The sequence below is a fragment of the Takifugu rubripes genome, chromosome 22, assembly GCF_901000725.2.
Source record: "Takifugu rubripes chromosome 22, fTakRub1.2, whole genome shotgun sequence".
In the NCBI taxonomy this organism is placed as follows: domain Eukaryota; kingdom Metazoa; phylum Chordata; class Actinopteri; order Tetraodontiformes; family Tetraodontidae; genus Takifugu; species Takifugu rubripes.
In genome coordinates this window covers 13,240,937-13,267,566 of record NC_042306.1, presented here as the reverse complement: position 1 = coordinate 13,267,566, position 26,630 = coordinate 13,240,937, and the positions used below count along the sequence as shown (strand labels likewise).

The window sequence follows — 26,630 nt, the reverse complement described above, 5'->3', positions numbered from 1 at the left end:
CAAACCATCCTGTTGGTGACTGGAAGTAAGCTTCTCGTGTCTCAAATTGATCTTATTTATTCAAAACGAGGGGAAATATCAGTCATTATTTGCCGTACGACCCGATGAATGTCTTCATTGTAAATAAACTCCACCACGTAATAACGAGAATTTTAAGCTTCAGCCTGTGTAATAAAACCTGAAAAAAACGACGTGTCACGCACAAACACGCCCGCGGTGCTATAGGCTCGAGTGACTCGTTAGTATGGTGAAATTTGCCTCTTTTTTCCTCAGTTTTGTTTCGATTCTCTACTCTAACAGTGTGAGCATCGGTGGCAGTAAAAACAGCAATGTTGAGGAGGATGGACCGAGCTAGGCCGCATTTATTGTTCTCTCAACCTACCGCGGTTCTCATCCCGCCTAGATTCGGTCATACGTAAGACGGATAGCCCAGTCAGCCAATGGAAAAGCCTCACGCGGCCGGCCTTAGAGGAAACTGACCAATCAGCGCCTCGGCGCACACAAGGGGCACGCTCTCTACGCTTTCTCTGGCAAGAAGTTAGTTCCTGCTCTTCGCTGGCCGTTTCCTGTAATCGTACAGTGTTGTGAGACGGAGAAAGCCATGTGTGTCGATGCAAAGGTAAATTTAGCACACCGAAATTATTACTATGGGAGTCAGGGCAGTGGATGGGATGGTTATTTCAGGTATTCGTGGCGAAAAATAGACGGAGAGCACCCGAAACAGCATTGCGGCCTAAGCCGTGTCTGAACGTTGTCGGGCAATGGTTATTGTGGCACGTTGCTTTGGTTTGGTCCGGTTTGTTGATGAGATTGAAGGAGTCCGGTAGGCTGAATGGTTGCTAGTAAATGGCTGGGAAGTAAAGTAATGTTCCCAAACTCGGAACAAACCGCTTTCCAGTCTTAATATGCTTTTGGCGCCACACACCCTTTTGTAATTGGCACATCTTGGTCGCGGTACAGGCTAATGCTAGCAGTCGGTTTTGGGAGAAAGACTGCAATATGATCGGAGAGGAAAGCATCGTACCTGTCCACCAGCAGCACCCCCTCGTCGGAGTTCCTCACCAACTGTTTTCATCCACTATTTGTTTACCACATGCATCTGTATTTTAATATCAAAAGTCTGCTGACTTGGGGGGAAAAAAACACCCTTAATATCAGTGTTGGTGGGAATTCTCGACAAGGTTACCTGAAGTTGTATTCGGAAACAAATTGTATGTGTTGGGCATTGGTGATGGGTTTATTGGTTCTATCTATAGATATAGATATCCATATCGTTATTTTATGAATGTAAAAAATGCATTTTGTGTTGGTGATGGGTAACCTTTATTATTATTTTTAAATCACAATTTAACACCATTTTGCGTTCATATGATGTGTTTTAAAGCTACCCCCATTTTTTTTGTGTTAGGAAGCAGTCTTAATAAAACAGAGATGGATTTTAGTGCACAACATCAGTCAGTTCTTTTTTCTTGTATTCAGCCAATATCGTTCATCTTGTCATATAAAGCTAGTGGAAATGGCCAGTGTTTGGAACGGGTTTGTAAAATATAATCAAATGTGCTTTCTTGCGTCACTGTATGCATATAAAATATCTGTTGCCTGTATTACAAAAGCAGTTTCTTCTCTTTCCTCAGCTGTTTTCCTGAACATTCTGAAGAACTGGACTGCAACTATTTAGCCTCCACATCGGACAGTTTTTTAACATTTGGCCCATCTCCCAGCGTGGAGTGGGCAAGATGGCGGACCCCATCATGGACCTCTTCGAGGACACTCCCCTCTTTAACCTGGATGCTCTACCTGACGATTCATTCACTCAGGGCTCCTCAGACCCCGTTGAGGAAGCCCTTAAGCTGGCATTGGGCCAAGTAGACCCACCTGCTGATTCTGAACTCACGGTCAACACGGGCCTTAATGACCCTGTAGTAGCTTCTACCATCCCCGACCCTGTCCAAGTCCCCACGCAACTGCCAGTACCAGTGATGGCATCTCAGACTGTTTCCATAGCCTCAGCTCCTAATGTAACCCCTGCGCCTGTATCTGTCGATGCTGTACAACAGATCCAAGTCCAGACCTCCATACCTGTCGTCAGTAACACCAGCGTGGCCACCAGTAGCACTGTCCTTCTGAGCTCCCCCCTGACTGTTTCTAGCTCGCATGCCACCAGCACTGCAACGACACATCTCACGCAGATAACTCAACAGCTCACACCACAGCAGTTGGCTGCTATTACGCAGCAGGCTGGTGGTAAAATTGTTATTCTCAAAGGTCCCCAGGGTCAGGCTCAAGTGCTTCAGACTGTATCAGGAGCCGCGAGTCAGGCTGGTGGAAAGGTCATCCGTGTGTTGTCTGGTACTCCTCTCAAACCTGGCATGTCTATACTGCAGGGGGGAACGGTTTTGAACCAGGCGAGCCCAGGACAAGCTCAGATCAAGGTGGGTACTACAGGGGTACAGAGGGTGCTCCAGTCTCCAAATGGGCCATTAAAACAGGTGCTGTTGACCTCTGTACCACAACAGTCACAGGGCCAAGCAGTTCAGGTTCAGATTCCAGCCCAAGCAACAATTGATCAAGGACAGAACCAAATACAAATACAACCTCAGGGGCAAATCCAGGTCCAGCCCCAAGCCCAGGCAACTCAGATCCAAGTTCAGGGCCAAGTACAGCTACAGCCAGCCATGCAGGCCCAAACACCAGTAAGTGCTACAACTGGTATAAATAATAGGAGTTTTAGCTCCTACTGAAGTTGTTGTTATCCTGAATATCAAAATAATTGTTTTCGTTTTATTCATTTTAGGGTGGAGAAGCAAAACGTATTACACTGGTTCTTCAACAACCCTCACAGCCAGGCTCAGTATCAGGCCAAGCTGGTACCTTGCAGCAGCAGGTCACACAAATCCAGCAGATCCAGACTGGACAAGGACAGCAGCAACAGACCCCAACGAAGTTAGTGCTTGGTCAGCTGCCAGGAGGTAAACTGGTGCTCCAGGGAAGCCAGTTAGCAGCCCTGACCCAGGCCCGGGCTGCAGGTCAGGCTGGAGGACAGCCCAAAATCCTCACGATTCAGCTACAAGTGCAGCAACAGCCCAACCAACAAGGAGGAGTTAAGGTGAGAAAGTAGTTCAGATTTTGTAATTACCCATTTGTAAAATCATTTTGGCTGTTTAGCTCCTATTTTTCCATATTTGTTTAATTGAGAAATCAGTCTAACCGGACTTGACCAGTCTTTTTCTTTTGCTCTCATAGTACCAGCTTGTCTCTGGAGCTGGAAACACAGGCAGCCCTCAGGTGTTGCAGATCTCACAGGGCCAAGGAGGACAGAGAGTTGCAATACCCCTCAAAATGCTCCTACAACCACAGGTGGACCTTCCTATATACACAAATAGTTGCTAATTGTGTGCTTTATAAAGTATCTCCAACAGGTTTCTTTACTTTCCATGACCTCTTGTGCACAGACAAGCTCAACTTCCACAGCTGGTGGCACCGTTTCAGTGATGAAGGTAACCAATGCCTCGGCTGCCGGCCCTTCGGCGACAACCACCTCTTCCTCTCAGACCATCCGTATAACCAAGGCCCCCCAAGGTGAGTCTTCGTCTGTGCGGCGAGTGGAGGTCCTCTGCAAGCAGGAAAAAGCTAACCGCATTGTGGCTGAAGCTATAGCACGAGCCAAAGCGCGGGGTGAAAAGAACCTGCCCAGAGTCCTAAACCAGGACGAGCTTCCAAACACACAGAGTTCCCCAGAATCAGGGGGCACTTTAACCGTGGTGTCGGCTGCCAAGAAAAAGTCCAGTGGTGGTGGCGGAAGCAAGAAGAAAAGTTCCGTGTCTGGGGGCCTGACCCCCAAAATGACAGGAGGGGTGAATAAAAACAGTAAAGTGAAGGCACCAGGTGGAACCACTGGAGTGGCTGGATGTGCAGTGATAACTGGCAACAAGAGCAAGTGCAAGACCAAGCCGAAGTAAGTCCGAGACTTCCCTCAGCTCCTTTATGGTTGGAAATATCGCCTCCAATAATTTGCTGCCCTTCGTTTGCCCAATATTTATTCTGGCTTTGTCTTTCTCTTCAACACCTGCAGCACTATTACTCTTGTGGGAGCGAAGAAAAGAAAGAGGAACGCATCATCAGACCACTCGGACGGGGAGATCAGCCCTGCTTCACCTGTTGCGCTGGAGGATGACTTAATTATGGTACAGACACACACCCACATCGGCTAAATGTGATCATTGCACTTTCACCCAAGTCAACCGCGGGCATAGTAATTGTGCTCTACCTGTGTTTTTTCTAGAAGAGACGTTCTAATCGTGTCGTGAAGAGGAAGAAGTACACCGAGGACCTGGACATTAAGATAACAGATGATGAGGACGAGCAGGAAGATGTCGACATTATAACGACCTCGGCAGCCGTAGCTTCCATCAGTGGAGGAACGGCTGCCCAGCTCAAACAGGAACTGGAGCTGGATGTTGACGGCCATCCCAGCATGCAGTTCTTTGTGGTGAGTGCCGCCCCTTATTTTTTCTTGCAGGTCTTTAATATGGTGGGCTGGGCTGAGAGTGAAAGGGGAAATGAATGCATTCAAGTTTGTTCATTTGATTAGACTGAGCCAGACAGATATGTAAATACAACCGTGAGAGTGTTGCTTGTTCACACAGGAAAACCCAAGTGAAGAAGACGCTGCCATTGTGGACAAAATTCTGTCTATGAGGGTAACCAAAAAGGAAGTACGTACATATTTGGCTTTCTCTACTGTTTAATCTATCTTTCGAGTTCTGAGAACTGTTAAAACACATTTAAATTAACGGAAAACCTTGTTTGACTCTCAAAGGTATCCCCAGGCCAGTACGGCAACAGCGAGGAGTTCTTTGTAAAATACAAAAACTAGTAAGTTTCATTGATGTTGGTCGTAAAAAAGCGTGAATCACCAAATTCTCAATGAGTTTTCCAGACATTTCTGAGACATGACTAGGTGATTAAAGCTGAAATAATGATGATGGTGTATGCTGGTAGTTGAGCGCAACGTTTTTCAAATGGCACCGGTCCAAATCAAAGGATCAAGGTAATTCAATTTCACTCTTTTTGCAGTTCCTATTTACACTGTGAGTGGGCCAGTTTGGAGCAGTTGGAGAGGGATAAGCGGATCCATCAAAAGATCAAGAGGTTCAAGACCAAACATGCACAGATGAGCCGCCTCTTCCAGGAGGTGAGAGGAAACCACGTGTGGTCCGGCTGATGTGGTCCGGCCTCTTTAACCGGAGTCTTTGGTCTCTGATCGTGTGGTTCGTTGCAGGAAGAGGAGCCTTTTAATCCAGACTATGTCGAGGTGGATCGGATCCTGGACGTTTCTCACAGTGTGGACAAGGACAACGGCGAGGTGGGAAGAAACTGACATTTGTTTTTGACTGGACAAGAGACTGTTTTTTTTAGTAAATTTACACTAATTAATTTTTATCCCCCCCCCTTTCAGAACGTTATCTACTACTTAGTGAAGTGGTGCTCCCTGCCTTATGAAGATGCAACGTGGGAACTGAATGAGGATGTGGATGAGGGCAAGGTTGAAGAGTTCAGAAAAATCCAGAACAGGCAACCTCGACTGAAGAGGACGGTAGGTTTTTAACTGAGGGCATTTTTATGCACCTTCAGTATTTTCCATATAAATAACACCAGGAATGCACTTTGTTCTTCACGTTCCTTCCATAGAAAAGAAATATATGACACTCGATGCTGCAGAATCGACTTTTGTTTGCGTCAAGCCCAGGTCATTTGCGTTTTGAATCGATATTGTTGCATGTTTGAATTCCTTTACTCTCTTCCAGCCAAGACCATCTCCCAGTTCATGGAAGAAGCTGGAGGAGTCTCGAGAATACAAGAACGCCAACACTCTCAGAGAGTACCAGCTGGAAGGAGTCAACTGGCTGTTGTTCAACTGGTACAACAGGTAACTATTATCAAACCTGGAGTCAATATTGTATGTATCGTTTTCTGTATATTGACTCATTAGCTCATTTCTTGTTTGCTTATTAGGCAGAACTGTATCCTGGCAGACGAGATGGGTCTGGGGAAGACCATCCAGTCCATCACACTGCTCTCTGAGATATACGCTGCTAACATCCAAGGCCCATTCCTTGTTATCGCTCCCCTTTCCACCATAACGAACTGGGAGAGGGAGTTCGCCACCTGGACCAACATGAATGCTATCGTCTACCACGGCAGCTTGGCCAGCCGACAGATGATCCAGCAGTACGAGATGTACTGCAAGGATGAAAAGGTGGGCTGCTGATCGATGATGATGACCTTGACAGTAATTGGCCCATATAATGACGATTATCCCTTTCTCTGCAGGATCACTTGATCCCCGGGGCTTACAAGTTCGACGCACTGATCACAACCTTTGAGATGATTTTGTCTGACTGCCCAGAGCTGAGGGAGATCTCCTGGCGCTGCGTTATCATTGACGAAGCCCATCGCCTTAAGAATCGTAACTGCAAGCTTTTGGACAGTTTGAAGATGATGGACCAGGTCAGCCAACTGGAATTTCAATAATTGAAATCTTTTTTTTTTTTTCTTAAAGAATGTCCAGTAAGGAACTAGAGGCATTTTCATATTTAATTTGGGGATTTTAGACACTCGTTTGATGTTTTCACCATCAGTGTTTTTTCCTTTCCCCCACTGGTCCAGCCTGTGCTCCCCCTGCAACTCCCCTGATCTCTACCCATTTCTATTGTTTTGTGTTATATCTCACAGGAACACAAGGTGTTGTTGACCGGGACTCCTCTTCAGAACACTGTGGAGGAACTCTTCAGTCTGCTTCATTTCCTGGAGCCAGCTCAGTTTCCTTCAGAGATTGAATTCCTCAGAGAATTTGGAGACCTCAAGACAGAAGAGCAGGTGTGAAATAAAAACAAAAAGAAACATATATGTAGGACCTGGATCCAGAAATCTTTTGGATTTGTTATCATTGCTTGGCAATAATCAATAGTCTCCAAGGGCTTTCCCAGTGCATTTTGGTTATATATGTTTATACATATTTTTCTCACTTGTACGTCTGAGTCAGGAGAAATTGAATTCTGAACATTATTTTTGTTTCTGTAGGTCCAGAAGTTGCAATCCATCCTGAAACCAATGATGTTACGAAGGCTCAAAGAAGACGTTGAGAAGAACTTGGCTCCTAAACAGGAGACCATCATTGAGGTTTGTGTCAGTGGTGCACATTTATTGTCAAAGTATGTTTTGGTGTTGGTACATCTGGACAAAAATGTTTAACCCCCTAAATATTTGACTGTTTACTCAGGTTGAGCTGACAGATATCCAGAAGAAGTACTACCGGGCCATTCTGGAGAGAAATTTCAGCTTTCTCAGCTTGGGGGCAAATAGTAATAGTAATGTGCCCAACCTGCTCAACACAATGATGGAGCTACGGAAGTGCTGCAACCACCCCTACCTCATCAATGGTATGAGATCAGCCTAGTCATAGACTTGTACAAAGGGAAGATGGTGATTTGTAAAGCATCCTCTGGAAACCCAGCATCAATCTGTTCTCCGAATGTCCAGGTGCTGAGGAGAAAATAGTAGCAGAGCTGCGGGAAGTTTATGACCCATTGGCTCCAGACTTCCATTTGCAAGCCTTGATTAGGTCCGCGGGTAAGCTGGTGCTGCTGGACAAGCTGCTACCTCGCCTCAAGGCTGGTGGCCACAAAGTGCTCATCTTCTCCCAAATGGTTCGCTGCTTAGACATACTGGAGGACTACCTCATCAACAAGAGGTGAGAAAGCCAGATAGATACAAATGACTTGTCACGGTACAAAGGCGTGTATCTAAGATGTGGTTTATTCCCTTTTCAGATACCTTTATGAGAGAATTGATGGCAGAGTTCGTGGGAATTTACGCCAAGCTGCCATCGATCGCTTCAGCAAACCCGATTCAGACCGCTTTGTCTTCCTGCTGTGTACCCGAGCTGGTGGCCTGGGTATTAACCTCACTGCTGCTGATACTTGTGTTATCTTTGACTCTGACTGGAACCCTCAGAATGACTTGCAGGTACAGTCTAATGATGCTCTGTATAGCTTTAGGATGCTTTTGTGTGTCTTTTTGCTTTTGCTTTTTAAAGCTGTTTACATGCGAGACTTATTAATAACATGTACATTTAAATTCTTCTACCAGGCTCAAGCACGGTGTCATCGTATTGGCCAGTCCAAGGCTGTAAAGGTGTACCGTCTGATCACTCGGAACTCTTACGAGAGGGAGATGCTGGACAAGGCCAGTCTGAAACTTGGCCTGGACCGAGCGGTACTGCAGAGCATGAGTGGCAACAAAGAAAGCAATGTGAACGGGGTACGAACCTGTGACCTGATACTATCAGGCACTGCCCTTTCACTCCATATTTATCCTGTTTATTGTAAACCATGTATCAATTTCTTCATCCTCTGTAACAGATCCAGCAGTTCTCCAAGAAAGAGATTGAGGATCTGCTGAGGAAGGGTGCCTACGCCGCCATCATGGATGAGAACGACGAAGGCAGCCGCTTCTGTGAGGAGGACATCGATCAGATCCTTCAGCGAAGAGCCACCACCATCACCATTGAGAGCGAGGGCAAAGGCTCCACCTTCTCCAAGGCCAGCTTCGTGGCCTCCGAGAATCGCACCGACATCGCCCTAGACGATCCAGAATTCTGGGAAAAGTGGGCCAAGAAAGCTGACATAGACGTGGACTCGATGAATAGAAAGGTATGTGGATTTTAAACCTTACGTCTTCCACACGCGTGTGCCTCTCTGATAATTAGAGTAAAATGTGGTTTACTCCCCCCACAGAACACCCTCGTTATCGACACTCCCAGAGTACGCAAGCAAACTCGACAGTACTCCAGTTTACGAGGTGAAGGCGGAGAGCTGTCTGACCTGGACAGCGACGATGAGTATCCGCCTGCCAATTCCAGACAGTCGCGGGCCTCGCGACGCGCCGACCGCCACAGCGGTGGAGGTTACGGTCGGACCGACTGTTTCAGGGTCGAGAAGCACCTGCTCGTCTATGGGTGACTGCAGTTTTTGATGCATTTGGAGTTGGATCCACTCTTGGCTCTTGTTTTCAATCATTTCTAATTTTTTTTCTCCACAGCTGGGGTCGATGGAGGGACATCCTGTCCCATGCCCGATGTAAGCGCCGGCTGAGCGAACGTGACGTGGAGACGATCTGCCGAGTCATCTTGGTCTTTTGCCTCCTTCACTATCGTGGAGACGAGAACATCAAGAGTTTCATCTGGGAGCTCATCACACCCCCTGAGAACGGCCGTGAACCCCAAACTCTGCTCAACCACTCTGGTAGGAGTCGTTATTCGATGATTTGATGTATCCTTAAACTCCCTTCCATGTTTTTGTCGTGACTTTTTTTAAATTATTTGATTTGCCCCCCCCCACTCCAGGCTTGTCTATTCCTGTTCCAAGAGGCCGAAAAGGGAAAAGGGTCAAAGCCCAGAGCACATTTGACGTGCAGAAGGTGGAGTGGATCCGCAAGTACAACCCTGACACTCTGCTTCTGGATGACAGCTACCGAAAACACCTCAAGCACCAGTGCAACAAGTCAGAGAACTATTTGTTACATACATGTTAGCGACATGTATGTAAAGTAATACATGTGAAAGCTTCTCCCTCTCTTTGACTGCAGAGTGTTGCTGAGGGTGCGCATGCTTTACTACCTGAAGCAGGAGGTGATTGGCGAGCACTCTGACTCTATCCTGAAGGGTGCTGACATCAGGTATCTACCATTGTTTTCTCTCCAGTGACCCAAGAGAGCACTCAGCCTAACCTGGCCACTGAACTACTGCGAGCTTTTCCGCTCATTTTGCCATGCAATCATCTTTTCAGGGACGTCGATATCTGGATGCCTGACATGGAACAGCAAGAGGTGCCTGCAGGGTGGTGGGATGGTGAAGCAGACCGCTCGCTCCTGGCTGGGGTTTTCAAACATGGTATTTTCTATTTCAACCTCAGTGGAGTGGATGTCTCCAGGTCATTTTTCTGTTTGAGTTGTTTAAAATGGTCTAACTTATCTGTCACCAGGTTATGAGATGTACACCACCATGCGTGCTGATGGCTGCCTCTGCTTCCTGGAGAGAGTGGGTCGACCAGATGACAAGGCCATCGATGCAGAGCAGCACACTGGTGACGCAGAGCTGGGAGACGAGTGAGTTATTCCATTAAGAGAACTATAGCAGCTATAGTGCTTCCCATGTTTATAATGTCACGGCGTGCTTAAACTTAAATAAACATTGTTGAATTCTGAGGCCTTTTTATGTGCTTGATGATGGTTTGTTTGTATTTTGCAGTGCTGAGTATGATAAATACTCAGAGGACCCAGAGTTTAAACCTGCAACAAGACACTCCAAAGACATTTTTGAGGAGGTAAGAATCCGAGCTTTTGTATTGGAATTACCGTCTTCTCTTTTAATTGGTAAAAACTGGAGCGAGTGCGTTCAGAACTAAGCGATACGGTCTTTCGCCTGCAGTCGGACTCCATGAACGTGGAAGAAGAGATTTCTGTGGAAGATAAGGTCAAACAGCCGGTCACAGAAAGCGCCTCCAGTCAAGGCGGCGTGTGCGAGTGGCCCTCCAGCTCATCCCTCACAGCTCGGTTAAGGCGGCTGATCACCGCTTACCAGCGGAGTTACAGGCAGGAGCAGCTGAAGATTGAGGCGGAGGCGAAGGGCGACCGCAGGCGCCGGAGGTGCGAACAGGCCAGCAAGCTGAAGGAGATTGCGCGTCAAGAGCGGCAGCAAAGGTAAGTGGAGCGACGGCAAGATTGGGCGTGTTCATCGAAAGCAAACTTGTTGGGTCGCTGCACAAGTCGGTTTGAGTTGTTATAACTCGCTGCATCCTGATTTGTTCTTAGGTGGACGCGTAGAGAAGAATGTGACTTTTACCGCGTGGTGTCCACTTTTGGCGTGGAAGCAATAAAAAAGGAGCCGGACACGCTTGAGGGTGGCCAACCAGAGTTTGATTGGAATCGCTTCCGGACCTTCGCCCGTCTGGATAAGAAGACCGATGAAAGCCTGAGTCGATATTTCCGCTCTTTTGTTGCCATGTGCCGGAGAGTTTGCCACCTGCGACCCGGCCGGGAAGGTACGACCGTCAGAACCTCTCGGACCGTTATTGTTGTGGGTGGTTTTCAGACGGCCAGTAAAAGTGTCGTTTCTTCTGGTCGTTTAGAATTCTGATCAATAGTGTGAAGAATTTTGATTTTCTTCCTTCCAGATCCATCAGAACTTTCACAGACGGTGGCCCCGATTACGGAGGAGCGTGCTTCGCGGACCCTTTACCGCATTAGCCTCCTGCGTCGCCTCCGCGAGCGAGTTCTGCCCCACCCGTCCCTCGAGGAGCGTCTGCTCTTGGCTCCTCACAGCTCGGAGCTTCCAACGTGGTGGAAGCAACCCGATCACGATCGGCAGCTGATGCTGGGCGCTTCCCTGCACGGCGTCAGCCGAACCGAGCTTTCCATCTTCTCAGACCCGCAGTTTAGCTTCAGCCAGGCTCGGGATGAATTCATCCAGAATCAGCAGGCCCCGCCGCCTCCGCCTCCCGCCGTGACCCTCGTCCAGCCGAAGAGCGAGGCCATTCCTAGCATGAACGTGGAGGGAGTCGAAGAGGATTCACCGTTGCTTGCAGGTCCTCAGGCCTTGGCCGAGCTGCCAAATGCGCCTTTGATCCACCGGGATGGCAAAGCCGAACAGGAATGGAGCATGAAGAGGAGCAAAGTGAGGGTAGACAAAACTGGCGAAGGAGCAAAGATCGAAGGAGGTTCTGATTCCGACTCCGAGTCTGGCTCCTCCTCATCTGGGCGATCGGGCAGCTCTGATGAAAGCGGAGACAGCGAAGAGGAGGCAGAAAGAGGTAAGTGGATGGTTGCAGATAAACATTTCTGAACCCTGGATATGTGAATTCCACAAATTCAGGTTTTTTGTCTCATGGATGTAGATAACGGCTTAATCCCCATGATGCCATCTCAGGACGGGATTCCTCCCCCTGATCCTTTAAGACTGGATTGGCCCAAGGTAATTCAGAACATTTGACTTGTTGTGTGTCTAATATTTTTCATTTTTGACACATTTTGCCAAAGAATTCCCCTTATGTGTAACCTACTGACTCGTGGGGGGCCGGGCTCTTTACCTCAGGACCGGGTGCTAATCAACCGCCTGGACAGCTTGTGCATGTTGGTGGTGAGCGGTCAGTGGCCCTCGGGGCGTCGCTACGTGTCCGAGACTCAGCTCAATCCCAGCTCCGAGTTCACAGGAGACGAGATGGCCTACGCCCGGATGATCCGTAAACCCATGGGCATGCCCGGAGGCCCTGGAGGCGACGGAGAGGACGGAGAGTTCACTGTGAAACTCCTGAAGGTGGGATTGTCGCTCGCGCTGCAAGGTGCATCTGAGGGGTTTAGTCTGCGGGTAAAATGGAAATTTCTGCTGCCTTGACAGGAGGAAGGGCTGAAGCTCACCTTCTCCAAACAGGCACTGATGCCTAATGGGTCCTCAGGAGAAAGCAGTCGCAAGAAGCACAAGGATCAGGAGGTGCGTGTTCGGGTTTGTCTCGGGTAAAAATTCAGAACAAAGCTTCCAACTTATCCAACTTATTTCCAACTTATTTTATCTCAGTTATCTTTTTCTGATGGAGTCCACGACCCACTGGAACGCACCCCACGCCGCAGAGACCCTCCCACCTGGCTGAAAGAGAACCCGGATTATGAGGTGGAAGGTGACATGCTGGAGGTGCGTTCAACTCTTTCATGGTTCCTGAATGCTCAGCAAACAAAGTTTACTGTCCCGTTCAAAACGTCTTTCCTTCCTCAGCTTCTTGTGAACAGGAGCAAGCGGAAGAGGAGGAGGAGGGCAGATAAAGCCCTCACTGGCACAGAGAAGGTCAAGGTCATTAACATGAGGACAGGGAAGAAGGTGAAGCGCAGTAAATATCTTTCATGCTAATCTAATCAGTTTGAATGAGCTGCGTTTGACCGACGGAAGCGTTTTCTGCCTCAGGTCGGAGCTGCTTTTTCTCCGATGCTGCAAGACCTGAGGGAATATCTGGAAGAGAATCCGGATAACGCTGTCTCGCCCGACTGGGCTGAGGCCGTGCGGAAGTCGGTACGCACAGAACGTCGTCTAGAAAATCAGATTTTGAGATTTTAATGCGGGAAAAAGGTCTCAACAGAATTTAACATTTCCTTACAGGGCTTCCTGCCCGAGACCTTCTTCCACCGCCTCCTTACCGAGCACTCGGAAATGCCGAAGAAAAGCAAGCGCCGCCGCCACCACCACCATCACCACCACCACCACCACACTCCGGAACCCACCCCCGAAGACCCGAGCCTGGACGGGGTCGAGGAGGAGACTCTGGTCTCGGACGGAGCCTACATGATGGACGAGGAGGACCTGGAGACCTCCCATCACTTCCTCACCGGTCCAGACTTTGACGTTAAAATGGAGGGCGGTGACAGCCTTTCCCAAGGCGACTACGACAGCTCGGATCAAGAAGCTCTGTTGGAAGATGTCATCCTGGCGCCGAAGGACTCTGACTCTTCATCCAGCTCGGAGGATTGACTGAACCCCACACTTTAAACACATTTGACTGTCCTCTCAACAACCAATCATGTTATTCTTCATTTATTTGACCATAATCTGTATCAAATTATGGATGAATGTTTTCGTTGCGACTTTTATTCATTTGTTTTATATAGGGATATTTTTCCATGAACGGAGCTGGTTTGCACCCATGTTTTCATTTTCCTTCTGCGTTCCATCTGTGTCCTACGTCCTTCTCTTACCTCTGACAAATTGGCATAAAGCTGCGCTTTCTCACTTCATCACTTGTCATTTCCTCTTGTCCCTCCTTTCGCCGTTCCTCCCATTACATTCCGGAAAAGACCAAAAGGGGACTTCTGCTGTACAGATAACATTTTCTTATCCGAGAACCTCAGTGCTGGACCTCTAAGGCTACACTAAACTGGATGTGTACCGAGCGGAGCCTGGATCCAGTTCATGAAATACCTTGATCTTTGGTTATATCGTCTCTGTCCACATGAGTCTGAACTATAGAGGATCCAGTGTTTGGATGTACTGTTATTGTTTTCACTCTTTGGGGCGGGATGGGGCTGAGCGGGAGGGAAAGGGAAAATGGTGTATTCGTTACTGAAGCAGTACTAGGAGGATGGGTGTGTTGTACAATGTAGAGCTGGTAAATTGTGTTCTTTGCGATGATGGCGATGAGTTATTCTTGTTTTATGATCTGGCTGTCTGTGAAATGAATAACAGCAATCTACAGTCTAAAGGAGTTTTCTGTGTATTATTGTGTTGGGTTTTTTTTTTTTTTAAACCATGCAGAAGCAATAAGGAGGTTTACTGTTTGTATACAAGATTGTTTATGTCCATTTCTTTTCAAGAACTTAAATTAAAACTGGTAATATTGCATAGGATCGTAAATCCAGAGGCCTGGGAGTAATGTTCATATATTAAACGACTGAGACCTGTAAAGACATTTTAAAGTGCTTTGGATAATTGAAAAGGAAACCTTGATCCAAGCTGGGGAAATAGATAGCTGTAATTATAAGTTATATAAGTTCTCGTCATTCCCCTGATTAACATTTACGTGGAGGTCTTAAGCTTTGCCACCTGGCATTTTAACGAAAGAAACAGCTTTTACCTCCACTTCCTGTTCGGGAATTTATTTATTTATTTATTTCATGGCAATGAGGAGCTGTCGTTTGATTGGCTGGATCACGTGGCCCCCGGAATGTGTGATACTATCCTGGAGAAGGTGAATGACTGTCCACTGTTAACGGTCAGATTCATTCAGCAAACACTGGTTCTGAAGAGGCCGTGTTTCAGTCAAGGGAGCGGGTCAAGGTGAGCATTGTCTCTCACTCCATTGTTGGACCGGTTGCTGAACCCGGGGTTTGGGCTAGATGATATAAACCATTTCACGTTAGGTCAGAACACCCACATATCACAAAGGAATTTTTTTTTTGAGTAAATCTTTGAAACAAGCATCATGTGTCGCAATCTAAAGCACTGAGGAACAGGGATGTTTTGCAGGACACCTGTGACAAACTGGAGACCCCGCTCCAGAATGGAGAGGAGAGCTACACACACCCTGAAGAACCATTGGAATGTGGACTGGATCCTGTAGAGACCGTCTCAGGTGAAGAAACTCGAGCATGGGGGCATTTTCAAAGTACGTTGAAACTACGAATGAAATGTACTGTAACCACCTTGATGTCATTCCTCAGATGCAGGAACATCTGGATTTGAGGGGAAAGCTGACATAGGTCTTTGACCTCCTGAAACTGAAGCTGCGAGATGACCCCACCTTGAAAGCCCCCTGGCACCATTCATCTCCAGCTTCGGCCCGCTCCCTGAGGTCAGCTCTATCCACTTTTAGTCATGGCCCACCAGTCAACAGTTATGGAACCGCCATGCAACGACCCTACTGGGAGTCCGCCGAAAGGTGAATAAGAGAGGAAGATGCACGATGCATGAGTCCAACATAGATTTATTTGGCCTCCAGGGCACCATGACTCTGTCCATTGTTGTGACTGACTGAGTGGGAATGGCCATAATCCTAGCTGGAAGGGATCATAATTCATTTGAATCTACTCATTCAGACGATAGGATAAAGTTAACATCGTCAGGTTTTAGGACTGGCTGCACCCTCCAATCACAAACACCTTGATTGACAGCTCTCCTTGGAGCTACGAAAAATACTTTGCTTCCGGTTTTCGGATTCCTCCTTACTATGGCGACGCCCAAACTCCGCCCCCTTACTTTCCCACCCGCCTCCCTCGGGCTCTGATCGTCTCAGTGTTTCGCACCTTGAAGAGCTGGAATCTGCAAGTTGAGCTGAGTCTTTTGTTTATTATCATTATTATTGGCAAATCTATACAGAAAAAGTACAAAAATCTTAAGGACAAAATGCAGTTATTATTTAATATTTAGCTTATAATTTATAAGATTAGTCTTGACTGGCTAGCATCTATATATTTTAAAGATCACCTCTTTTACCTTATTTGTCAAATAATTTCTTGACTCATATGTTTTTCCAATCTATATCATTATATAAGTATTCCAATGGAAGACTGCAGGAAGTTTGGAAACAATATCTCTGAATAATATGTCTAATACAATGATTATTGGCTTCATCACATCCCCAATCAACCTTGAAAAAATACAGTTTATAGCTTTAGGACAACAATAACCTTCTAGCACCATCCGGACTTTCATCAAACATAATTAAATATTCTCTGACATTAACAGTAAAACCACAAACTGAAAGAAAATCTTCAAAAGTAAATAACCAACCAGTCATTCAGTAGTTAACTAACCAGTACGAAATTATTATCAAATCACTTTCATACACAGAAACTTGTTTTGGAATTGAATATCCCGATTGTTCCATTTTAAATATTTGTGGGGAGAGAAATCATGTGTACATCACTGACCAGGAACAACAGGAGTTGGCTGTGAGATTTAGAAATGTAGCCATTTAGAAATATTGTTACATCTTGGCAGAGATTTTATCCCTCCTACTGAGGTAAACACATTAATAAAGCTCCATACATTTCAGGTGAAGTCTAAAGCAAGTAGGCTACTTTTGTGCATATGTTTTGAAACATCAAGAGCCATAACTGCATATAAAAGTCTGGCGAGGCCTTCAACTTCAGCTGCGAAACATCTCCCTAGCTTTGACCTTTTCAGTCAAAAGTCCAATATAAGTACCATGATGCTTGACGGGGATCCCTGAGTATCACAACAGAAGTTGAGCTAAGTTGCAGCCCCGCAGAATCATGAGGGGACGTCACCACAAGAGAGCACTGATCCACCTGTGCATAGGTTTAGAGACTACTGTATACATTAAAGTATCCAAAATATACACACTTGTGGTTCATCCTCTCAGGGCGGGATGGGAGGGGAGGGGTACGTGTCTTAATGAGTCTTTCCTGAGGAACTGTCCTGCACACAGAAGGAAAGGTTGAGCGGTGCCGCGGAGTTTTCTCCGCTTTGCTTGCAGTACCCGTGCTCCTTCCTTGAGCTCTTGGGGCGTATGGCAGCTCCAGTGGTTCTCCTCCCACCTAAGTCCACCTTCCTCCGTGCCAGTGCTGTTGTTCGGACACCTATGGCAGCGCCGGTCTGGAGAAAGCCCCTCGATGTGGCCGTGTGCCGTTCGCCGAATGAAAACAGGGAAGACTGCAGCGCGCTGTCAGTTTTGAGCTTGTCAAAAGTATCGACAAAAGCCTTGACAGGAGCAGTGAAGGAGTTATCCGTGTCCAACTTCCTCTTCAGGCTGTCCACAAAGTGCTCCAGCCGCCTCTTCGGGCACTCTGTCGACGCGTCTGCAATTGGTGACATCAGTGTGAGTGTGAAACGAATACATCTGGGAGGTTTTAAAAGGTGACAAGCTACGAGGAGCTTCTGAAGCATCCTGGCCGTGGTTGCCCGTGGTGACGTGGATAGTTGTTATCAGACAGCTTTTCCTGTCTTTTGCCCTGTATCTGCTGTATAAACATGGCCTGTTGCGCCATCATTGTGCTGCCAAGTGGTGACATCAGGCCAGAAAATCTTAGTTAAAATGTAGTATCATAAAACTGTTATTTTGATGCTAGCTTTACCTGAAATGGTCTTTGGAGACGTCCCAGCACAGTGACCATTATTATCGTCGTCAGCAACCTCGTGTTCGTCTTGTTCTTATAGTTGAGAAAAAGACAAAAGAAACATGACTGATTTCTGGACCTTGACTGTGAACAATGCTTGAATAATTGACATGAACAGATGTCTGGCTTGGATACTTACCTACCACAGGCCCTTGAAGGTCTGAACCTTCACACCATTTCTCTGGTGTTGGACCACCTGTGTTGTACACAGACACTAGATATGAGGACACACTTCTCAGGGGATTTGAGCATATGAACACTTGGTATCATCACCATTTGCAACTGGGTCATGTAGAGTGCTGAGTAATTACCCAGTTTAGACTTGTGGCTATCTGATGCGCCCCTCACCATCCATAAACAGACACACACAGACACACGCACACACACACACACACACACACACAGCCAAGGGAGACAAATTAAATAAATCGAATCTTACCACAGGAAATCTCATAGAAGAGCCTCCTCAGCTCAGGTGTTCTGCTCGCCGGGCCCACCTCCATGACATCAACGGCCCGCAAAACAGCCCTTTGATGTTTGCAGTTTGCACCTGACACGCCAACTGGACACGTGCAGCACCTCAGTACAGGGTTCACATTGTGCCACGTGGTACCGGATGAGATGGGCACAGCGGAGTTGCTGTCACCCTCCTGTTCTTGTAGAAGAAAAGAGGAATCGAGTCATTGCAGTTTGTACTCTGCGATGTACCACACACACACACACACACACACACACACACACATACATTTGTCAAGCGTTCCTGTGTTGTGGTGGACACACCCCTCTTGCTGGGGGCTTGGCCGCAGACAATGAGGTGATTGTGATTATTCCTCCAGTTCACATAGAGGAGGTAGCCGTCCACCATGTGGCGATCTGTCGATCTATAACAGGCAAAAAAAAAGAGCATTAAATGATCTCTAGATCAACCGTAGGGAGGATAACAAGTACTGTACATTGTGGTAGAAAAGCATACACGAGGAGCTTCATATTGGGCTCATTTTTAAATTCACCTTGATCTTCTGTCCTCCATGCTTCTTTTGAGGACAAGGAAAAGAGTCGCGCGACAGTTTGTGTTCTTTGGGCTCCTCTCAGCTCCATAGGTGTTGTGCTGACATCTGAAATCAGCCTGTACAAAGACCAATGAGCAATCAGCAGCTGTCACTAGGTCTGCTAATAATTCTCTGTGGCTTATGAGTCAAACGCTCCTCATACCCTTATTACATTGCACCATCTAGGACCTCTTTTGCCCTGTTGGCTAAGCTTCCAAGCTGTACTTACTCTGTAGGTATTGTACCTCCCTGACTCAGGGTAAGTCCTTGCCTTCCTCCAAGTTAAGGATGATGAAAGCTGAAAATCCTTCAGCCAATTTTCCACCTGTTCTCTCAAGGTGAGCTTGACTTTCAGCACCACTCGCTGCTCTTCTGCCTTAAACGCACAGACCAGGTGCTGGTAGCCAGGTGGCAAAGCTCTCTGTCACCCAGGTGAGAATATGTAAATACAAAGGATTAAAACATTCATGGACAATGCTTTTTTTTAAAAAAAAAAAAAAAAGTATTCTTCTTCAAAGTGCTTAGTTGCACTTAAAATAGTTGCACCTAACCTCAAGCTCTTTCAGATCCTCCTCATCTCCAGCTGTCTCGCAAACATGGCACCATTTAATACGGTCTGCCATACTAATAACTGCACAAAAACAGATAGCAATGTTAGATGTGATTCATTTATTGTACAGGTATGGGCATAGCCTAATTTTACTTAAAGTAAAATACTGAGTCTTCAAACGCAATTATTTTCATTGATGTTGATGTTCAGTTGGTAAGACTCACGAATGTAGTTCAAAACTCCGAACGAGCATTTAGGAACAAGGTAATGAGATACATTGTTGTAGGAATGTCACAAACTTACAGGGCCGCAGAAGCTCCTCAAATCGAAACCGTGAATCTAAGGGGGGTTACGAAACCCGCCACCAATGAAAACTCGTTTGGACACGGCTATGAGGTGATAACCAATCAGGAGCCGAGAAAGGCGGGTCGGAAAGCGAGGAGGCGGGGACAGGGCGTCAACATAGTAGGATTCGCACTTTCGCTTCCGGTTCCCCTAACTGTCTCAGTTGATTGGCTACAAATAACTGCGAGCGTGACGTACGCCGGAAGTGGGGTAGTTGTGGGCGGGACTTGTCCTTGGGTAAAATATTGTTCCAAATCACAACATGGCGACAGCCTTTGAATAGAACAGCGATAGGTCTCCACTGAGCTTAGATGTACATTTTTTTGGGGGGGGAAAGCGTTATATTGTTACCCCCATAACTCTCAAATACTCTTCCCCACTACCCATTTCGGCTTTATATTTTCTCAATAGTGTTTAACCTAGCATCTCCGCGAGCCCAATGGTCTGCTAACATCCATTAGCCTCCGTTCACATTTAAGTAGCGGTCTAGAAATGACGTTCGCATTTAACAGAATTTAACATTCGTGCAAAAAATAATTGCTTGGCATATTTTTCCCCAAAATGGATCTTAACTTTTATTCGGAACTATCCGGTGGTTCCCCCTCAAACGTGGACTCGGAGTATTTGAACGGCCAAGCGTTCGGCGGCTACCCGGAGGAAAATAAGGTACCGTTAAATTTTCGGCGATCAATAAGTACACTAAACCAGCGTATAATGCTATCATGATAGCGGGCTCCTCGCTTACTAACAAGGTTCTCCAGTTTTCAGAGAGTAGCGACGGCTATCTCAACATCAGCGTCCCGGGCCACCATCCGTTCTTGTCCGCAGCGGTGAGTTGTTTCGGACCACAGCCGTGAAATGTCGTTTAACACCGATTTCCTGTGTTGCCGGGTACTTATTCAGTTTCTTTCCTGATCTTCTGACAGACATTCCACACCCCCAGTCTCGGGGACGAGGATTTTGAGATCCCACCCATCTCTCTTGATCCAGACCACACTCTGAACATCGGTGATACACACTTTGAGCTGAGCGATGGCGCGGGTGGGGCCCCGGGCTCCCGGAGCCTCGGAAGCAATCTGGTGGTCCAGGCCAACGACCCTTCCTTTGCCTCCACCTTTGTAAACTGTGGTTCTCAAGGCCTGGAGCAGATCAACCTTGGGACAATGGGTCAAGCTGTAGGGGGAGCGCTAATGAGCTCTTCTGCATTGGTGAGTGTGGTGCCCTCATACAAAATCCCAATTAATGTTAACGTTAGTTGTTTATACCAACTGATTTCTTATTGTCTCCTGATCTCTACAGGAACTGGGGAATTCTGGGGGTTCACACTTCAGCAACTCTTCCCCCACAACAATTGATGTCCATCTTGGTGACATTGGTCAAGGGCTTTTGGAGAGCAGTCACCTGTCGACCATCAACCAATCCGAGCTGGTATTAGGACTTGGGACTGAAAACATTAGGCATCATTCAGGGGCCGCTGAGCAGCCTCTGTCTGCAACACCTTCACCTGCTAATTCCCTGCAGGATGAGGAGATGGATGACTTTAAGGTGGGCGTGGCCAGGGTGGATTGCACGCTTGCGTTGTCGCTGCCGTGCTCACTAACATTTCGCCTTTCATCTCTCCTTGCATGGTCCAGAGGAGCGTGCTGGTAGACTCGCCCATGTCACTGTCGTCTTCTGCTACACCTTTGTACATGTCCTCCCAGTCCGTTCCTATGTCGTCCACGACAACAGTAAAGAGAGGCGGGGCCAAGCAGTCTGCACCGCTCTCTGTCCCTGGGGTAGTGGGCAACAAGAAGGGGAGGAAGAAGAAAGACCCCAATGAACCACAGAAGCCTGTTTCAGCGTATGCCCTTTTCTTCAGGGACACCCAAGCAGCAATTAAAGGCCAGAACCCCAGTGCCTCCTTCGGGGAGGTGTCAAAGATTGTGGCATCTATGTGGGACAGCCTGGCTGAGGAACAGAAACAGGTATTTGTACCAATGTGTTGTGGATTGTTGGTTGATGGTTAATCCTTTTTCAGTTTCCCATCAGCATTCTTCGCTTCGTCTCGTCCAGGTTTATAAAAGAAAGACGGAAGCAGCCAAGAAAGAATATCTGAAAGCACTAGCAGCATATAAAGCTAATCAACTCTCACAGGTGAGGTCAAGTCGTCATCTGAAGGAAAACCAGTCGGTTGGTGACAAGTTTTCTCCTTTTTAAAAAAAAAAATCCATTTTCACCTCAGCCAATCACAGACGAGATGGAAGCTGCACCCTCATCGCCGACGCAGATGCCCAACTACACCCCTGCTCAACAAGCCCCCTGCCCTCCAACCATCCTGGAAGACAGCCCCATGACCAGTTCCTGTGGCTCCAGCATCATCCTAAACGTCCCAGAGATGAAAACCCATTTCTCCACGGGCACAGACAAAGCCGCCGCCCCCGGCGCTGCCGCTCCTCCAGCCAAGATCACCAAGATCATCATCCCCAAACACGTGCTGCAGGCCGGGGCTCAGCTCGTGACCGTGTTGCCGGGAGGGGTCGGCACCTTTCAGCCCACGCTCCTCGTGTCCGGTGCCTCTCGTCAGCCGCCTCCATTGCAGCAGATGCAGAACGCGCCGCCTCCGCCGAGGCTGCAGCAGATGGCTCCGGCACCGCCGCCGCTGCAGGCCAAGCCCCGCGAGGGAAGCGCTGTGCCCGTTCTCCCACTGTCCTTAATGGCTACTCCTCCGCCTCCCCTCCAGATAAAAATAGTGCCCGCTTCCATACAGGATAAAGACTCCCAGCCAATCATTGTGCCTGATACAGCTGTGTCGTCTGCCGCCAGCACATCTGCCCAGGCCGCCGCTCTTGTTTCTGGACAGGGGCTGATTTCTGCTGTCACATCTGGCCGTGGAGGAGAAGTGGCACATGTGCTGCCCTCAGAAGAGGTGAAAGTGGCGCGATCACACTTGTTAGTCTGTGGCTGCGACTTTGTTTTGACAGTCAGCGCAACAGGACCAGAAAGATATTCTCATGAAGTAATAGCGGGAGTACAGGTAGAACCCTGGAGTAATGTGACTCTCCTCTCATTCTTCAGGTGGAGATGGAGGTGAACGGCTCCAGCGACGCCACCCCTGTGATGAGCATATGCGTGAGAGAAGGCTGCAACAACCCGGCCATCGAGAGCAAAGAATGGGACAAAGAATACTGCAGCAACGAGTGTGTGGTCACACACTGCAGGTGGGTGATGGTTCACACGCGCCTCCTTTTCTCCCCCCCCCCCCGAGAAGATGCGAACGTTTCTGACTTTGTTCGTGTCTTTCAGAGACGTGTTCGAGGCGTGGTGCTCCATCAGGAACCAGACGATGGGAACGGTCAAATAAAAAAGCTGCAGATCCCGGAGCAACGCGCTGAAAATGGGGATCGCAGAACTGGAATAGTGCAGTAAAAGTGGATTTAATTCTCTTTTTTTTTTTTAAAAATCATGAGAGGTGCTATTAAAGTAATTCTAATAGTATTTCTTTATTATAATTCAGTGCTGGTACATAGGACTATAATGTTCCATTAGGGTCTAAAAGTGATGAGAAAAAAGATGAACGGCAGCTACGAGAAAGATCAGTGTAACTTATTCAAGTGGACTGAAACTGGGGGTTCCCTGAGAAATCGCCCATCACTTGCACGTGACCTGTCGGTGCTATTTAAATCTTGACTGACCGACGGAAACTAATGCTGCCGTCAGCATTCAACGATAATACAACCTTCATATTAAAAAGTAGGCAGAAAACAAGGTGAATCTCTAAGATTCTCTCCAGTCTGCTTGAGTGCATGTGCTCTAGAAGCCTTTGAAGTCTACTTTAACTCGGTACGGTGGCCTTGTAGGTTTTATACTGAACGATAATTTTGTAAACAAGTTCCAGACTTTTGTCTCAACAGTGTTCTTAATAAACCAGCAGAAATGCGCCCTTTGTCTTTTTTGGCTTTTAAAAAGCAAGATTTGTTCTCCCAAAATGCCAGAGACCTGAAAAAGATGTTCACCAAGCATTCACAATGGAGGCGATGCTGGGGGGATCCACCCGATAGAGCCCAAGACCCAGGCACACCGGCTGGGTCAGTTTAGCCTTGAATTCATGCAGCCGCGTTGCCGTGGAGCCCACCGAAGCGAACGTGATGTTCCCCTTCTCAAAATCAACCATCACTGCTATGCGGTTGCTCTGCAACCTCGCAGGGACGACCGTCTTCTTCCCATCGTGGTAGGCGACCAGTTTGCCGCTGCCATTGTGCGTGAGGCTCCAGGAGTGTGGGTTGTTCCCGAAGGCGCTCCTGGAATTGCGCTCGTGTTTGATGCCCCTGAAGGAGACGGCGACGTCCCAGTATCCCTCCACCTCCACCTCCCACGTGTGGGCGCCGGTGCCAAAGCAGTGGGAGGAGAGGACCTGCGGGGCTTCCTCGAAGCGATTCGGTCTGCTGGGATACCTGATCCTGGTTCTCACTTTCTGTGCTGTGCGGAGGTCATCGGAGATTTTCACGTAATCATTGGCGGTGTCCAAGTCAAGCATGAGCACCTCTGTGGAGATGGATAAGTAGAGCATTTTATGACAGACGTTATAAAACCGTCATTAACTTGGAATAACGCGGTTCGTCGTGTGACCACTAGAGGGAGCAAGGGTAGCGCTCTTCTCAATGATCTCGTTTAACTCGATTTAAAGTTAATTTTCACACCATGAACTATAAAATCTGCTTTTAATGGCGACAAATTTTTAAGCTTAACAGAGGATTTGAATCGTCACATCATGTCCTGAGGATTATTAGAATGAGTGGGAACATAATCTGCAGCTTCATGTTACAGCCTCTGAATTGACTTTAAATGACTTAAATATTGTCATTGCCGCCCAAAGTAAATTAAACTTTCCCTTCTAACCCACATTTTCAGGAAATCCTGCCATACCTTTATCTTTTGTCACTGGTGGAAAGTGGCTGTTTACTGGACGATCGACCAACTTTTCTGTGAAAGAGAGGTAAAAGTTGGGGACAAACGTTTCTCTGTGGGTTGAAATGACCTTTGCTGTTATTCCCCCCTCAGTCACGCTTTTCTTGCAGTACCTTTTCTATTCACCACTCAAAATGTAAAAGTTGTGTTACAATGGAGTTCTCCGAGCTCTGTAAAGTCTCAGTCAGCATTTTTGAACAATCACGTGTTGCTGAATTCTCTCTTTTGGGCCTGTTTGCGGATCTGAAACCGTCTCACCTGTGATGGTGGAATACATGTGGTTGATATGATTCTGCTGATGCTGCTGTGCCTCCTTCAGCGCCTGGTTTTCCACAGCGTAATCATAGGCTGGTTGGGGAGGAAGAGGCATCAGCCCGTGCTCAGAAAGGGGACGTTTCTGTTCTGCGTTCTGTTACCGTAAACGAGAACCATCAGCCACAGGACGAGCAGAAGGACGGTGATGCTGTTGGCAGGAGACTCGGGCGGGTACGCTTTCTCTTTGGCCGTCTCTCTCTGGAAATACACAACCGCCGCTTAAAAAGCACTGACCACTGCAGAAGTCCGTTTCCACCCATGTCATGAGCCAGATCAGGATCAGACTTCTTTTTGATGGTCTTCACCCCTTAAAATAAGCTTTTTTTTTTTTTTAGATAACCTATGATCCCCTAAACCTCCCCTTTGCTCCTAATCTTAGGGGAGGTCAGTCCTCACCCTGGACGGGCCTCCGGATCCTGGAGGAAACCCCACAGAGAGGGGGAGAACCTACTGGACATAGAGATGCAACTGAACCTGGAACCTTCTTGCTATGGATTGCATACTTCTCTTCTCATGTCCTCTTGCAGTGTTTTGATTGACTGGTTGGATTCTCTCACTTGGTGCTTCATCATTTCAAGTCTCTCGTCCACGTGTGTCAGGTGCTCCTGTGGAGAACACACACACACACACACACACACACACACATTTATGCTGACATTTACTCGCCACGAAACACAATAAATGCCACTCCTCACCAAATACCACACCAGCGTCACCAGTTCAAGGAAGTTCCAGAGGGAACTTTCCAGCATGACGTAATGTTCAGGTGACAAAGTGAAAGCTTCAATTCACGCTCACACTGTCGAGGACCCGAAAATCCAGTTTCATCTGCTTCAGGAATGGCCCCGGCTGTTTACTCTGATAACCAAAACTGATAACTTCTGAGATTCCAGGGTTGAGACCTCACCGACAGCTTGCTCTTGAGGAGCGCAGAGACCCCCTTGGTCAGGTTCTGCTGGTTGCTGTCCTGGACGCACAGGTGGCAGACGTAGCGCCTGGAGTTTTCACAGTAGTGCCTCGCCACCTCCTCCTTGTGCACGGGGCATTTCCTCTTCGAGATCTCCCTCAGGGGTTTCGCCAGTGGGTGATCGGCGAACGCCGGTCGCTCCAAGTGGTCCTTGACGTGCTCTCCACACAGGGAAACTTCACATTTCAAGCACGTCTTCACCGCCGGGTTCTGCTGGTCTGGGCAACAGTCGCAGCAGACGCGTCTGTCGGCTGCACCCTGATGCACATGGAATCATTAAACTTGGACTTATTTCTTACATTGTCAAATTGAAAAGAGGCCAACCTTCCTCCTCCTGATCTCCTGGTAGTCTTCCACAATAGTGGTCAGTGTGAAGCTCTTGCTGATCCCGATATATGGGCCGAAGTATTTCCTGCAGTTTGGGCAGCGGAAGGGAACATCCGTGCAGTGATCTCTCAGGTTTTCCAGGCAGCCCAGGCACATGCTGTGGCCGCAGGGCAGCTGCCGAGGGTCCTCGAAGATCTCCTGGCACACCGAACACGTCAGCGTCTCCTCCAGCTTGCTCTCCATCTCCAGTGTTGGTCAGTTCATGAAAGGAAGCTCATTGAAGCCTCCAGGTCCCTCGACTACTGGAGACTCTTTGCTGAAAGCAAAAGTATTTTCAGCCCTTTTGAACTTCCTGGTCGGGGCGGAGCATTGCCTTTTGGAAAGATTATATTGGATTGTGTTAAATGACTGACCTGGATCAAGTAAAACCAAAACCAACATATGTGCGATTATA

General features: G+C 47.6%; 4 protein-coding genes across 11 annotated transcripts; 2 read left to right on the top strand and 2 right to left on the bottom strand.

Annotated features, from left to right (window-relative positions):
- Positions 1–6: 6 nt before the first annotated feature.
- On the top strand, positions 7–14,447 carry chd8 (chromodomain helicase DNA binding protein 8). Of its 5 annotated transcripts, none has more exons than XM_011618917.2 (40): positions 464–619; positions 1,635–2,432; positions 2,517–2,693; positions 2,795–3,106; positions 3,244–3,357; positions 3,453–3,955; positions 4,073–4,184; positions 4,283–4,489; positions 4,647–4,715; positions 4,820–4,875; positions 5,077–5,194; positions 5,282–5,365; positions 5,459–5,596; positions 5,808–5,929; positions 6,016–6,259; positions 6,334–6,510; positions 6,736–6,879; positions 7,084–7,182; positions 7,283–7,442; positions 7,543–7,753; positions 7,833–8,028; positions 8,152–8,322; positions 8,424–8,714; positions 8,799–9,019; positions 9,103–9,305; positions 9,407–9,563; positions 9,649–9,738; positions 9,849–9,952; positions 10,044–10,167; positions 10,310–10,385; positions 10,490–10,761; positions 10,873–11,102; positions 11,235–11,870; positions 11,955–12,031; positions 12,152–12,373; positions 12,455–12,547; positions 12,632–12,745; positions 12,827–12,928; positions 13,013–13,117; positions 13,205–14,447. In XM_011618917.2, the coding sequence occupies exons 2-40, from the start codon at positions 1,737–1,739 to the stop codon at positions 13,571–13,573; spliced, it is 7,596 nt and encodes a 2,531-aa protein (XP_011617219.1). In that variant the 5' UTR covers positions 464–619; positions 1,635–1,736; the 3' UTR covers positions 13,574–14,447. The 5 variants fall into 5 exon arrangements, with proteins under 5 accessions (XP_029686921.1, XP_011617219.1, XP_011617218.1 ...); XM_011618916.2 differs by having other exon boundaries at positions 1,635–2,693; positions 3,453–3,579; positions 3,658–3,955; XM_011618915.2 differs by having other exon boundaries at positions 1,635–2,693; positions 3,453–3,579; positions 3,652–3,955.
- Positions 14,448–16,375: 1,928 nt separating this feature from the next.
- On the bottom strand, positions 16,376–20,552 carry LOC105418706 (uncharacterized). Of its 4 annotated transcripts, none has more exons than XM_011618923.2 (9): positions 20,366–20,552; positions 19,277–19,356; positions 18,955–19,146; positions 18,687–18,802; positions 18,422–18,557; positions 18,116–18,326; positions 17,816–17,872; positions 17,635–17,709; positions 16,376–17,358 (listed from the first exon to the last, which is right to left on the bottom strand). In XM_011618923.2, the coding sequence occupies exons 2-9, from the start codon at positions 19,346–19,348 to the stop codon at positions 16,952–16,954; spliced, it is 1,266 nt and encodes a 421-aa protein (XP_011617225.2). In that variant the 5' UTR covers positions 19,349–19,356; positions 20,366–20,552; the 3' UTR covers positions 16,376–16,951. The 4 variants fall into 4 exon arrangements, with proteins under 4 accessions (XP_011617225.2, XP_011617222.2, XP_011617224.2 ...); XM_011618920.2 differs by having other exon boundaries at positions 20,370–20,552; XM_011618922.2 differs by lacking the exon at positions 20,366–20,552 and adding an exon at positions 19,500–19,877.
- Positions 19,895–23,539, top strand: tox4a (TOX high mobility group box family member 4 a). Its single transcript, XM_011618919.2, has 9 exons — positions 19,895–20,286; positions 20,382–20,450; positions 20,547–20,828; positions 20,920–21,165; positions 21,255–21,587; positions 21,676–21,756; positions 21,845–22,528; positions 22,678–22,820; positions 22,906–23,539. The coding sequence occupies exons 1-9, from the start codon at positions 20,182–20,184 to the stop codon at positions 22,961–22,963; spliced, it is 2,001 nt and encodes a 666-aa protein (XP_011617221.1). The 5' UTR covers positions 19,895–20,181; the 3' UTR covers positions 22,964–23,539.
- Positions 23,084–26,567, bottom strand: LOC105418705 (E3 ubiquitin-protein ligase TRIM11-like). Its single transcript, XM_011618918.2, has 7 exons — positions 26,174–26,567; positions 25,790–26,107; positions 25,386–25,487; positions 24,984–25,080; positions 24,826–24,915; positions 24,526–24,582; positions 23,084–24,144 (listed from the first exon to the last, which is right to left on the bottom strand). Exons 1-7 carry the CDS (start codon positions 26,417–26,419, stop codon positions 23,612–23,614), a joined length of 1,443 nt encoding a protein of 480 aa, XP_011617220.2. The 5' UTR covers positions 26,420–26,567; the 3' UTR covers positions 23,084–23,611.
- Positions 26,568–26,630: the final 63 nt, after the last annotated feature.